General features: G+C 46.0%; 1 protein-coding gene across 2 annotated transcripts in view; it reads left to right on the top strand.

Annotated features, from left to right (window-relative positions):
* Positions 1-13,935, top strand: part of plekhh2 (pleckstrin homology domain containing, family H (with MyTH4 domain) member 2) — a 65,332-nt gene that overhangs the window by 41,537 nt on the left and 9,860 nt on the right. Inside the window, exons 8-17 of one of the 2 annotated variants that reach the window (XM_052498416.1) lie at positions 4,098-4,984; positions 5,065-5,140; positions 5,248-5,342; positions 5,586-5,763; positions 5,962-6,095; positions 11,112-11,225; positions 11,725-11,811; positions 11,905-12,063; positions 12,595-12,675; positions 12,782-12,961. In XM_052498416.1, coding sequence (XP_052354376.1) covers positions 4,098-4,984; positions 5,065-5,140; positions 5,248-5,342; positions 5,586-5,763; positions 5,962-6,095; positions 11,112-11,225; positions 11,725-11,811; positions 11,905-12,063; positions 12,595-12,675; positions 12,782-12,961 — 1,991 coding nt within the window. Of the gene's footprint in view, positions 1-4,097; positions 4,985-5,064; positions 5,141-5,247; positions 5,343-5,585; positions 5,764-5,958; positions 6,096-11,111; positions 11,226-11,724; positions 11,812-11,904; positions 12,064-12,594; positions 12,676-12,781; positions 12,962-13,935 lie in introns of both variants that reach the window. The other variant, XM_052498415.1, reaches the window with a different exon arrangement.

Here is a 13,935-nt window from a genome sequence, read left to right as displayed (position 1 = left end):
TATGTCCAGCTGAGAGACAGGTAACTTTCACAAAGTGAGTCAACTACTACATAAAGATGTATAGTGCCATTGCAGATTGAATCATCTATTATACTCTGAAAGACCCCATTTCCAAAATGACCGCCAGCCAGCTACTTTGGTTCTAGTTGGACAGGATTCACATGGCCATATGGAATAAATGATTGGTACATATACAGCCCAATGATTGCTTAAAATGTTTGAGGTGGAGAACACAATCAAATGAACCAAGTGTCCCTTATGTATGTTTTCTTTAAACATATGCAGAAATGTGGTGGAAATTGAGAGGATCAAATTTCAGCATGCTCCTAATGATAAAAAAATATTGTGTGATATCTGAGGATTAGAATGATATGTATATACAGTGGGGCAAAAAATGTGTTTAGTCAGCCACCAATTGTGCAAGTTCTCCCACTTAAAAAGATGAGAGGCCTGTAATTTTCATCATAGGTACACTTCAACTATGACACACAGAATGAGAAAAAAAAATCCAGATAATCACATTGTAGGATTTTTAATGAATTTATTTGCAAATTATGGTGGAAAATAAGTATTTGGTCAATAACAAAAGTTTATCTCAATACTTTGTTTTATACCCTTTGTTGGCAATGACAGGTCAAACGTTTTCTGTAAGTCTTCACAAGGTTTTCACACACTGTTGCTGGTATTTTGGCCCATTCCTCCATGCAGATCTCCTCTGGAGCAGTGATGTTTTGGGGCTGTTGCTGGGCAACACGGACTTTCAACTCCCTCCAAATATTTTCTATGGGGTTGAGATCTGGAGACTGGCTAGGCCACTCCAGGACCTTGAAATGCTTCTTACGAAGCCACTCCTTTGTTGCCCGGGCGGTGTGTTTGGGATCATTGTCATGCTGAAATACCCAGCCACGTTTCATCTTCAATGCCCTTGCTGATGGAAGGAGGTTTTCACTCAAAATCTCACGATACATGGCCCCATTCATTCTTTTACACGGATCAGTCGTCCTGGTCCCTTTGCAGAAAAACAGCCCCAAATCATGATGTTTCCACCCCCATGCTTCACAGTAGGTATGGTGTTATTTGGATGCAACTCAGCATTCCTTGTCCCCTAAACACGAGTTGAGTTTTTACCAAAAAGTTCTATTTTGGTTTCATCGGACCAAATGACATTCTCCCAATCTTCTTCTGGATCATCCAAATGCTCTCTAGCAAACTTCAGACGGGCCTGGACATGTACTGGCTTAAGCAGGGGGACACGTCTGGCACTGCAGGATTTGAGTCCCTGGCGGCGAGTCCCTGGCGGCGTAGTGTGTTACTGATAGTAGGCTTTGTTACTTTGGTCCCAGCTCTCTGCAGGTCATTCACTAGGTCCCCCTGTGTGGTTCTGGGATTTTTGCTCACCATTCTTGTGATCATTTTGACCCCACGGGGTGAGATCTTGCGTGGAGCCCCAGATCGAGGGAGATTATCAGTGGTCTTGTATGTCTTCCATTTCCTAATAATTGCTCCCACAGTTGATTTCTTCAAACCAAGCTGCTTACCTATTGCAGATTCAGTCTTCCCAGCCTGGTGCAGGTCTACAATTTTGTTTCTGGTGTCCTTTGACAGCTTTTTGGTCTTGGCCATAGTGGAGTTTGGAGTGTGGCTGTTTGAGGTTGTGGACAGGTGTCTTTTATACTGATAACAAGTTCAAACAGGTGCCATTAATACAGGTAACGAGTGGAGGACAGAGGAGCCTCTTAAAGAAGTTACAGGTTTGTGAGAGCCAGAGATCTTGCTTGTTTGTAATTGACCAAATACTTATTTTCTACCATAAGTTGAAAATAAAATCATTAAAAATCCTACAATGTGATTTTCTCATTTTGTCTGTCATAGTTGAAGTGTACCTATGATGAAAATGACAGGCCTCTCTCATCTTTTTAAGTGGGAGAACTTGCACAATTGGTGGCTGACTAAATACTTTTTTGCCCCACTGTATATATAATTTGTACCAAAACAGTGCTTGTATGATAAGTAATGGTAGCCTTAGTATCGTGTCCCATACATTCCATTCAAAAAGGTAGAGTACTATTAGAATGGCTTAAGGTCAAAAGTTTGGGCACACCTACTCATTCAAGGTTTTTTCTTTATTTTATACTATTTTCTACATTGTACAGCTGAAGTCGGAACTTTACATACACCTTAGCCAAGTACATTTAAACTCAGTTTTCACAATTCCTGACATTCAATCCTAGTAAACATTACCTGCCTTAGGTCAGTTAGGATCACCACTTTATTTTAAGAATGTGAAATGTCAGAATAATCGTGGAAAGAATTATTTATTTCAGCTTTTATTTATTTCAACGCATTCCCAGTGGGTCAGAAGTGTACATACACTCAATTAGTATTTGGTAGCATTGCCTTTAAATTGTTTAACTTGGGTCAAACATTTTGGGTAGCCTTCCACAAGCTTCCCACAATAAGTTTGTTGAATTTTGGCCCATTCCTCCTGACAGAGCTGGTGTAACTGAGTCAGGTTTGTTGGCCTCCTTGCTCGCACATGCTTTTTCAGTTCTGCCCACAAATGTTCTATAGGATTGAGGTCAGGGCTTTCTGATGGCCACTCCAATACCTTGACTGTTGTCCTTAAGCCATTTTTCCACAACTTTGGAAGTATGCTTGGGGTCATTGTCCATTTGGAAGACCCATTTGCGACCAGGCTTTAACTTCCTGACTGATGTCTTGAGATGTTGCTTCAATATATCCACATAATTGTCTGTCCTCATGATGCAATCTATTTTGTGAAGTGCACCAGTCCCTCCTGCAGCAAAGCACCCCACAACATGATGCTGCCACTCCCATGCTTCACATTTGGGATGCTGTTCTTCAGCTTGCAAGCCTCCCCCTTTTTCCTCCAAACATAACGATTGTCATTATGGTCAAACAGTTCTATTTTTGTTTCATCAGACCAGAGGACATTTCCCCAAAAAGTATGATCTTTGTCCCCATGTGCAGTTGCAAACCGTAGTCTGTTTTTTATGGCGGTTTTGGAGCAGTGGCTTCTTCCTTGCTGAGCGGCCTTTCAGGTTATGTCGATATTGGACTCGTTTTACTGTGGATATAGATTTTTTAGTTTTATACCTGTTTCCTCCAGCATCTTCACAAGGTCCTTTGCTTTTGTTCTGGAATTGATTTGCACTTTTCGCACCAAAGTACGTTCATCTCTAGGAGAGCGTCTCCTTGCTGCGTGGTCCCATGGCGTTTATACTTGCGTACTATTGTTTGTACAGATTAAAGTGGTACCTTCAGGCGTTTGGAAATTGCTCCCAAGGATGAACCAGACTTGTGGAGGTCTACAAAAACAATTCTGAGGTCCTGGCTGATTTCTTTTGATTTTCCTATGATGTCAAGCAAAGAGGCACTGGGTTTGAAGGTAGGCCTTGAAATACATCCACAGGTACATCTCGAATTGACTCAAATTATGTCAATTAGCCTAACAGAAGCTTCTAAAGCCATGACATCATTTTCTGGAATTTTCTAAGCAGTTTAAAGGCACAGTCAACTTAGTGTATGTAAACTTCTGACCCACTGGAATTGTGATACATTGAATTATAAGTGAAATCATCTGTCTGTAAACAATTGTTGGAAAAATGACTTGTGTAATGCACAAAGTAGATGTCCTAACCAACTTGCCAAAACTATAGTTTGTTAACAAGAAATGTGTGGAATGGTTGAAAACAAGTTTTAATGACTCCAACCTAAGTGTATGTAAACTTCTGACTTCAACTGTAGAATAATAGTGAAGACATCAAAACTATGAAATAACACATAAGGAATTATGTGGTAACCAAAGCTGACATCAAGGAAAGGATGGCTACTTTGAAGAATCTCAAATATAAAATATATTTTATTTGTTTAACACATTTTTTGGTTACTACATTATTCCATGTGTGTTATTTCATAGTTTTGTGCTAACAAACCTTATGAAGCTTAACTAATCATAATTCAAAAGCCTGCACAGCATCGTCTGTGGGTCCCCAGTACCAGGGTTGAAGAACATTGATTTGGTATGTTATTTGGTACATGATATTGACATGGAGTGTGTTTGTTTACTTTGACAGATAACGGCACTAACCAGACATCATACTCCTCCGGGGCAGAGAGTGGAGGCCACAGAGCAGCGGATGCTACCTCAGAGGAGGAGTCTGAGAGTGTGTGTGAGAGCGCAGGAGGGCCAGAGTTTCACTGTGTGTCCTCTGTGCTCTCCAATGCTGCTTCAGAGGGTGAGGGTGGACGTTTCAGTGAGGGAGGGGGGTGTCCTCTGAAGTACAGCCGTCCCGGCAGCGATACCTACCTCACGGCGTCCGATGACAGCAGCTCTCTGTTTGATGATGACATGGAGCGTACTAAGCGCCCCCACTTCCACCTGCCGGGGTCCGGGGAGGGGGGGCTAGCGGAGAAGGATGGGGTCAGGGAGAGGAAGCTTGAGGACTGCTCCTCGGACGAACTCAACAAACGCTTCCAGTCCCAGAGACTAGACTCTTCGTCCTCCTCCAGTGACCCCTCCAACACCCCTAGCCCCATCCTCACCCCCACCCTCACCCCCAAGCGCCCCACCTCCACCCAGGACTCCAGAGACCTCCCTGCCTCCCCCAAGCAGCCCCGCCTGCGGACGACCGCTGGATTTGGAGTGATGAGCGTGGCCCTGGCCAAGAGACACCTGAGCCAGCCGCCAATCAGCACGGAGGCGGCTCATGGACGGACACGCAATGCCATCAGCATGCTCCGCCCCCTTAGGCCCCAGGAGACCGACCTGGATCAGGAACAGGAGGTCAGCATGGAGACAAGTAGAGACACTCTGCCTCAGCCAGCCACCAAGCCGACCTTGAGCACCTCACCAGCCTCACTCGCCACGGACGAAGAGGAGCCCCCAGAGATCCCAGACCCTCCTCCCACGGTGCCAGGGAGCAAACCACCAACACCCCCTCTACACAGGTTCCCCTCCTGGGTGAGCACTAAGTTCTATCTACCTTTTATTGTACATACTTTGAGTGTTTTATGCTTTGCTTGTGTTGACTGTTACTTTAGGAAAGCCGGATATATGCAGTGGCTAAGTCTGGCATCAGACTGTCAGAGACCTCATGTACAGACCAGACAAGCAAAGGTGAGCGAGAGAAGACGAAATTACTGGGTCAGTACCGTTCTGCCATTGGCCCTGTGTTTTGTAGAAGGCTCTGTGATTGGCTGATTGAACTGTCATTTCTGTTCCAGACCCCTCCCTCCAGTCCTCGTACCCTGCTTTTGTGCTCTACACATCCCTCATCTATAAGAACATGACCACGCCTGTTTACACTACGCTGAAGGGGGTAGGTGTGTGCATGTGTACGTGTGTACGTGTGTACGTGTGAGTGTGCAAATATACTGTGTGTGTGTGTGTCACCCACAGAAGTCCTGTTTTTAATGTGACCCTCTAGTGTGTGTGTGTGTGTGTGTGTGTGTGTGTGTGTGTGTGTGTGTGTGTGTGTGTGTGTGTGTGTGTGTGTGTGTGTGTGTGTGTGTGTGTGTGTGTGTGTGTGTGTCAAGCTAATGGTGTGTATTACCTTCTCTAGAAAGCCACTCTGCTGAGCAGTAGTCCATTCTCAGAGTCGTGCAGCTCAGAGTCGTCGTCCAGCTCAGAGGAGTCGTCCAGCTCAGAAGTAGAGGAAGCATCTAAATGTAGCTCACACCCCTCTAGATCCGGCTCACGCAAGAACAGCAACCCCGGCAGCCCCCGCTCCCTCAAGAGAGGTACTGCGCACACACACAGACTCTTCATAAATACAGACACACACGGTCAGACACCTCACACACATACACACACACACACACTACAAGAAAACTCACACAAGAGTACGCATCTCACATTGCTTAATATTAAAACCAAATCCATACGTGTTTATTACCATGTTCTCATGACTGTTTGTGTTGCCCCTGCTTGTCCAGCAGTGTCCATGTCGTCCATGACATCAGAGAGTGACTATGCCATTCCTCCTGATGCCTACTCTACTGACACAGAGTGTTCTGAGCCAGAGCAGAAACTGCCCAAGACCTGCTCCAGCACCCGCGACAACGGCAAGAGTGTAAGAACATTGTCTTTTTGTTGAGCACAAGCCACGTTTCTCTCTCTATAGCTAGGTTTCCATCCAACTGGCGACAGATTTTCATTCCAATATTCTAAAATCTGCATGATACAATATGCCACCAGAGGGGTGTTTCCATCAAACTGACTCGTTGCGGATAAAAAGGCGCTGCGTGATGATGTACTGCACATAAAAAACACTTTAGCAGTTAAGTTCCCATGTATGTACCAAATTAAAAAATCTAAGTTATATGTGTTTCCATTGCATTTTCAACTCTACCGATGGTTTTGTCTCATCAACTGTTCCAATAATACAGCGAACTTGCCCAATCTGGTTTTGGCGCACGCTCTCTTGACAAGAGTTTGCTGATAACGTGGACAGGTTATATGATGAAATTGTGGATAATCATTTTATTTGATAATTGGCAACCAAGCACCGATCATCATGTCACCAGCAATCAAATAATAGCCTACCCTCGATATTTAGCCTATTGAAGATTTGTATGATCAACTATAGTTAATCACCATGTGAAGTCCATAACTTTTTTTCATCTGCTGATAAACTTTTCATGCGTTTCCACGTCATGGTGGTAGGCCGACTCCTTGTGGCGGGCCGACACATTGGTGCAGCTGGCTTCCGGGTTAAGCGAGCGGGTGTTAAGAAGCGCGACTTGGCGGGTCATGTTTCGGAGGACGCATGACTCGACCTTCGCCTCTCCCGAGCCCGTTGGGGAGTTAGAGCGATGAGAAATTGGGGAGAAAATATTTTTTTGTAAATAAGTTTTATTTTATTTTATATATATATATATATAAGTATTCAGACCCTTTGCTATGAGACCTGAAATTGAGCTCAGGTGCATCCTGTTTCCATTGATCATCCTTGACATGTTTCTACAACTTGATTGGAGTCCACCTGTGGTAAATTCAATTGATTGGACATGATTTGGAAAGGCACACACCTGTCTATACAAGGTCCACACAGTTAACAGTGCATGTCAGAGCAAAAACCAAGCCATGGGGTCGAAGGAATTGTCCGTAGAGCTCCGAGACAGGATTGTGTCGAGGCACAGATCTGTGTGACATTAGTGCTAGTAATAACTTGGACCCAGGTGCAGAGGTAAGTGTTCCACCAGGGGTAGCTGAACATCGACGGAAGACCCGAATGAGTCCTGGGTTCAAAATATCCCGGGCCAGAACCCAGGAACGTTCCTCAGGCCCGTAACGAGATACTGAGTCCCTCGCCGGAACTGACGACTGGAGAGGATGCGTCGCACCGTATAGGCTGGCTGTCCCACTATCATGTGAGGCGGAGGTGGAGGCCGAGTGGCTGGAACCAGAGGACTGAACACCACAGGCTTAAGTCTGGAGATGTGGAAATTAGGATGAACCCTCATGGACCGGGGGAAGACGATAGACCACTGGATTGATGCGCCGTAGAACCTTGAATGGCCCAACGTACCAGAGATCAAACTTCCACACGTAGAGATAGATCCCTAGTAGACAACCAGACCATCTGGCCTGAACGCAGGAGGGGACTCAGGCGGCGATGATGGTTGGCCTGTCGTTGAACCCAAGCTGAGGACCTCAGGAGCGCTGACCGAGCCCTCTTCCAGGTCCAGCGGCAACGAGAGATGAGTCGTTGAGCGGAAGGAACCGTCACTTCAATCTCCTGATCTGGAAACAAGGGGGCTGGTAACCGTATAACACCTGGAATGGTGACAGGCCAGTGGAGGAACACTGGAGAGTGTTGTGTGCATACTCCACCCAGGGAAGGTGCTGACTCCAAGTGGGGGGGTTGGCGGACACACAGCATTGTAAGTTGGTCTCCAGATCCTGGTTCACCCACTCAGTTTGACTGTTGGACTGAGGGTGATAACCCAAGGACAGACTGGCTGATGACCCCAGAAGAGTACAGAATGCCCTCCAAAGTCTGGAGGCAAACTGGGGGCCCCGGTCGGAGACTATGTCCAGAGGAAGTCTGTGGAGGCGGAAATAATGCTGAATGGCAAATGGAAGCTTAGGCAGCGGAATGAAATGTGCCGCCTTGGAAAAGCGGTCCACAATGACCAGGATGACCGTGTGTCCCTCTGAGGATGGAAGGCCTGTGATGAAATCCATAGAGAGATAGGACCAGGGTCGAGAAGGTGTTGGCAGCGGATGAAGAAGCCCCAGAAACTGCTGACGAGAAGTCCTATACCGGGCGCATGTCGGACAGGCAGCCACAAAGGTCTGAGTGTCCGTCTCCGCTGAGGGCCACCAAAACCTCCTCCTCAAAAACTCTAGCATTCGCTGCCCTCCCGGATGAGAGGTGAAACGCGACGAGTGAACTGAAGTTCCTTGGACCGTGCCCCAAGAGGAACAAAAAAGTCTGTTGCGTGGACAGACGTCTGGAACTGCCTCCCTACCTTGCGCCTCCCTCACTACAGTCTCTATACACCAGGACACCGGCGCAAGGATTGGCAACCTGGGAATGAGAGATTCAAGCTGCCAATCCTCACTGGAACTGGCGAGAAAGGGCATCCGGCTTCACGTTCTTAGACCCCGGACGGTATGATAACATGAATCTGAACCAAGTGAAGAAGAGAGCACAATGAGCCTGTCGGTGGTTGAGGCGTTTAGCCTCCTGGATGTAGGCCAGGTTCTTGTGGTCAGTCCAAGCTGTAAAGGGAAGTTCCAAACCCTACAACCAGTGTTGCCATTCCTCCAAAGCCAGTTTGACCGCAAGAAGCTCCCGAATGCCGACATCATAGTTCCTCTGCGCTGGAGTGAGATGCCTGAAGAAGAAGGCACAGGGTTGAACGCTGTCTTCCACTCTTCTCCGTCTGATGCGCACCAGATTGTATGCGTTCCGTAAATCCGATTTAGACAAAAACGTAACTCCCTGGAGACTCTTAAAAGCTGATGACATAAATGAAAGGGGATAACGGTTCTTGATGGTAATATTATTTAAACCCCGGTAATCGATACAGGGACGTAATCCCCCATCCTTCTTCCCAACAAAGAAAAAACCCGCTCCTGCAGGTGAAGTGGACAGCTGAATAAAATCAACTTCCAGCGCCTCCTCAATATAACTGTTCATGGCTGCAGTCTCTGGACCTGAGAGCGAATACAGCCCTCTCTGATGAGTGGTGGCAGACAGGAGGTAGATGGCACAATCGTAGGGCCTGTGAGGAGGTAGTTTGCTGGCCCTCTGTTTGCTGAAGACCTGACCCAAATCCCAGTAATCCTGAGGTACGCGCGAAAGATCAGGCATGTCATTCCCAGCCAGAGGAACAGGAGGATCGGAAGTCTCCAGACGAGCAGGACCGGAAAGGTGTGGAGAGAGTTGCTGGCAGGTGAACTGGCATGAAGGATTCCATCCCAGAACTCTTCCCGAAGGCCAGTCAATTTTAAGATTATGGGTGGAAAGCCATGGATGTCCAAGAACCAGGGGAAGCTCAGGAGAGTCCACCAGATGAAACTGGATAAGCACCACATGGTCATCCAAAACTTGTAGCTGAATAGGCATGGTGAGTTGTTTCACCTTCCCAGGCTCTAGGGGTTGACCATCTAGCACAGTGACCGACAACGGAGTGTCCAGCTTAGTGAGTGGCAGCCTCTTTTGGCGAGCTAATGTGTGAGGTGCGTACAGTATCAGTTGTAGGAGACTGTATCTGACTCTCCAGAGCGGAAAGTGTGGCGCCTCCCAATTGCATCGGCTCCTCTGAAGGAGAACCATAGCCAAATTGAGAACCCTGACGGTGGACAGGCTCAGCATATGGCAGTGGAACAAATGAAGAATCGACTCCCTCAGCGGAGCCCGAAACACTGGAACCAACTCGGGACCCCTCCATCCGCTCATGACGACATTCCCGAAGCCGGTTGTCGATCCGGATGGCCAGAACGATAAGCTCCTGTCACAAGTCAGGTTTTCTCCCTTGAATGTACTACCTGTGGTTGCCACTGGAGAGCATCCCTGGGTTTCTTCTAGTATCCAGGTGACCCTGATTGGGATCACCTGCTGGATGACTATTTAGGTTCCTCTGTGGACTGGGCCAGTGGCTCAGGTCTACTGTGATATTAGTGCTAGTACGAACTTGGACCCAGGCGCAGAGAAACACTGCAGGCAGAGGTAAGGGTAAATCCAGAATATTTACTTAAGGTCTTCATAGCAAAACAACAAAGCAAGGGCACACGAGAACATTGAACAAAACATGACAACTGAGCAACTGGCAGAGTCCACAGAGGAACCTAAATAGTCATCCAGCTGGTGATCCCAATAAGCCCAATCAGGGTCACCTGGATACTAGAATAAACCCAAGGGTGCTCTTCAGTGGCAACCACAGGTAGTCCACTCAAGGGAGAAAACCTGACCTGTGACAATCTGGGGAAGGGTACCAACACATTTCTTCAGCATTGAAGGTCCCCAAGAACACAGTGGCCTTCATCATCCTTAAATGGAAGACTGAGCAATCGGGGGAGAAGGGTTTTCAAAAACAGAAACAGAGTTTCTCTGTGGAGATGGGAGAACCTTCCAGAGAGTGGTCAGGCAGAAGCCACTCCTCAGTAAAATGCACATGATAGCCCACTTGGAGTTTTCCAAAAGGCACCCAATGGACTTTCAGATTATGATAAACAAGATTCTCTGATCTAATGAAGATTGAACTCTTTGACCTGAATGCCAAGCGTCATGTCTGGAGGAAACCTTGCACCATCCCTACGGTGAAGCATGGTGGTGGCAGCATCATGCTGTGGGGATGTTTTTCAGAGGCAGGGACTGGGAGACTAGTTACGCTTGGCATTCAGGAGACTAGTTACGCCGGGAGACTAGTTACGCTTCTAAAAACCTGTTTTTGCTTTGTCTTTATGGGGTATTCTGTAGATTGAGGGGGGGAAACGATTTAATCAATTTCAGAATAAGGCTATAACATAACAAAATGTAGAATAAGTCAAGGGGTTTGAATACTTTCCGAATGCACTGTATACCCTACAGCTGATACTATACTCACACACCACTCCCCGCCTCGTGGGTTTCTAGGAGCCCATGGAGAAGTCAGGGTACCTCCTGAAGATGGTGAAGACGTGGAAGAAGACGTGGAAGAGGCGCTGGTTTGTCCTCAAAGATGGAGAGCTGCTCTATTACAAGTCACCGGTCAGTTAAAGAAAGTCACACAGTCACACACACACACACTCGCTCAAATCATGTATACCAACTGTCCTCAAGAGTTTGCTTTGAAATGAATGTGGACTGACACTGTTTGGATCTGTTATTTATGGGTTTATATATAGCTGAGGTTATATTTAGTGTGTGCTTTTCTGCCATGTCTCCTTGTACAGGCTCAAGTCTACAGAAAACGGATCTTAATTTGAGCCAGTTTGCTCAAATAAACCTGTAGCAACAGGAAATGTGAATTATTATGTGGATTATAATTAATATACATTTTTTGTTGAAGTCTGATATTTTAAAGTGGAAATTACAAACTTTAGAAGTATTTTTATTAAACCTTGAATACAATACACGTCAACAAAAGAGTGATCAAATGAAGCTCTACGTCTGTAGCTCTCATGACTGCTCTGATGATTTGGTTTAGTGAACTGTAACACTCACTTATGTCATTTACTGAACAAGCCCATGTGATTGGTCTTCCCAGAGTGATGTCATCCGGAGACCACAGGGTCAGATTGAGGTCAACGCCACCAGTAGCATCGCCCGTGGTGACGGGAAGCAAGTGCTCCAGGTACTTGTGCGTGCGACAGAGAGAGCAAGAGTGTGTTCATGTGGATATTTGCCTGCACATTTTTAGCATTAACTATCATGTGTGTGATCTCAGATTGTTACAGGGAAGAGGGTATACTATCTGAAGGCAGACTCTCCCAACCTGCTAGAGGAGTGGCTGAGGGTTCTACAGAGTGTTCTGAGGGTCAAAACAGCCAGCCCACTTTTTGCTCAGCCTGAGATACGACCCGGGATGAAGGGCCACCTCATCAAGGTTCTGACTTACATCACTAAATATCCCTGATAGCCATGAACTTTAAAGGGGCTACATCCGTTTTGTTACTTTTTAAAATTCATAATATATATCTATTAGTTCTTGAGGAATATAACTTATAAATGCCTCAGGAGCTTAGTTCAACTGTCTAACCCAATCAGAAGCCGAAATATAAGCTTTTTTTACTCCTTTGTTTATAAACAATGTCATTGTAAACAAACCTTGTACAGCCTCAAAATGTTGTTTAAACTAGCATATCATGGATGATCAGCCCTTGCATCCATAGCTCTGTCTATACATTTTAGAGTGGTTACATTTCTTCAGCCCTACCCCTCATTTCTGCATCGCTGTTTCCCAAAACAGTGGCCAGGTGCAAGGCTTTGTTATTGTTTGAACTGCAGATTGACCCTTAAACTCTCTATTTGAACTATGACTCTATGAGTTGACTGTTGACATTTGGTTGACTACGGTGGTTACCAATGACCAGTGCCTCATTGAAGCGAAGGTAACTTTTTTTTGTATCTCTGTCAGGTGAAACATGGCTACTCCAAGCGGGTGTGGTGCGCCCTCATCGGTAAAACACTCTACTACTTCCGCAGTCAGGAAGACAAGGTACACAACTCATTCACTAATACTCACACACTCTACTCTCATCTATCTTCCCATTCACCATACCAACGCGTAGTGTGCATGTGTGCGTGCTTGTGTGCCCCATCAGTTCCCCCTAGGTCAGATCAAGCTGTGGGAGGCTCGGGTGGAGGAGGTGGACAGGTCACATGACTCGGATGAGGAGCTGAAGTCATGCGGGAGGGGCTTAGAGGCCCCGCCCCACACCATAGCTGTCCATCCCCAGGAGCAGGGCCCCACCTACCTGCTCATTGAATCCCGACATGAGAAGGTATGAGAGGAGCCAAAATCAGTATGGATGCATGGTCGAGAACATCCCATGATAAAAAGCCAGTACAGTATGGTCACACAGACACAAACATTACCTACAGTGAATACATTTTAGTACGTGTTCCACATGCTACAATCAAACCCACAACTGAGGTGTTGCAAAAGCACCATGCTTTACCCAAGTGGTAGATACTGCTAATACTGCCGTATTTAGCCAATATACTGTACAGTGCCTATCATAATTCCCCCCCCCTCCCCCCCTGCCCAGTTTTCTGAACATTTCATTGTGTTACAAAGTGGAATTTAAATGTATTTCATAGGGACAAAATGGTCAAAGATCTACACAAAACACTCTGTAATGTCAAAGTTAGATTTTTTTAGATTTTTTTATAAAACACACATTTAAATAGGTTTTCACCCCCTAAGTCAATACATGTTAGAGACATCTTTTTCAGCAATTACAGCTGTGAGTATTTTGGGTAGCTAAGTCGCTAAAATCTTTGCACACCTGGATTGTGCAATATTTGAGCATTGTTCTTTTCAAATTCTTCAAGCTCTGTCAAGTTGGTTGTTGATTATTGCTAGACAGCCATCTACAAGTCTTGCCATAGATTTTCAAGCGGATTTAAGTCAAAACTGTAACTAGACCACTCAGGAACATTCACTGTCTTCTTGGTAAGCAACGCCAGTGTAGATTGTCACCAGACCTTGCCGATGACAAGCATACCCATAACATGATGCAGCCACCATGCTTGAACATATGGAGAGTGGTACTCTATGGTGCTGTGTTGGATTTGCCCCAAACATAATGCTTTGTTTTCAGGACAGAAAGTGTCTGTTTTTTTTTCTTACCCGTCTACCAATCGTTGCCCTTCTTTGCCAGGCATTGGAAAAGCTCCCGGCTCTTTGTGGTTGACTCTGTGCTTGTAATTCATTAATCAACTGAGGGACCTTACAGATAATTGTATGGGTGGG

This window comes from Oncorhynchus keta, chromosome 36 (genome assembly GCF_023373465.1).
Source record: "Oncorhynchus keta strain PuntledgeMale-10-30-2019 chromosome 36, Oket_V2, whole genome shotgun sequence".
NCBI lineage: Eukaryota > Metazoa > Chordata > Actinopteri > Salmoniformes > Salmonidae > Oncorhynchus > Oncorhynchus keta.
This window is presented reverse-complemented; position numbering and strand designations above follow the sequence as displayed.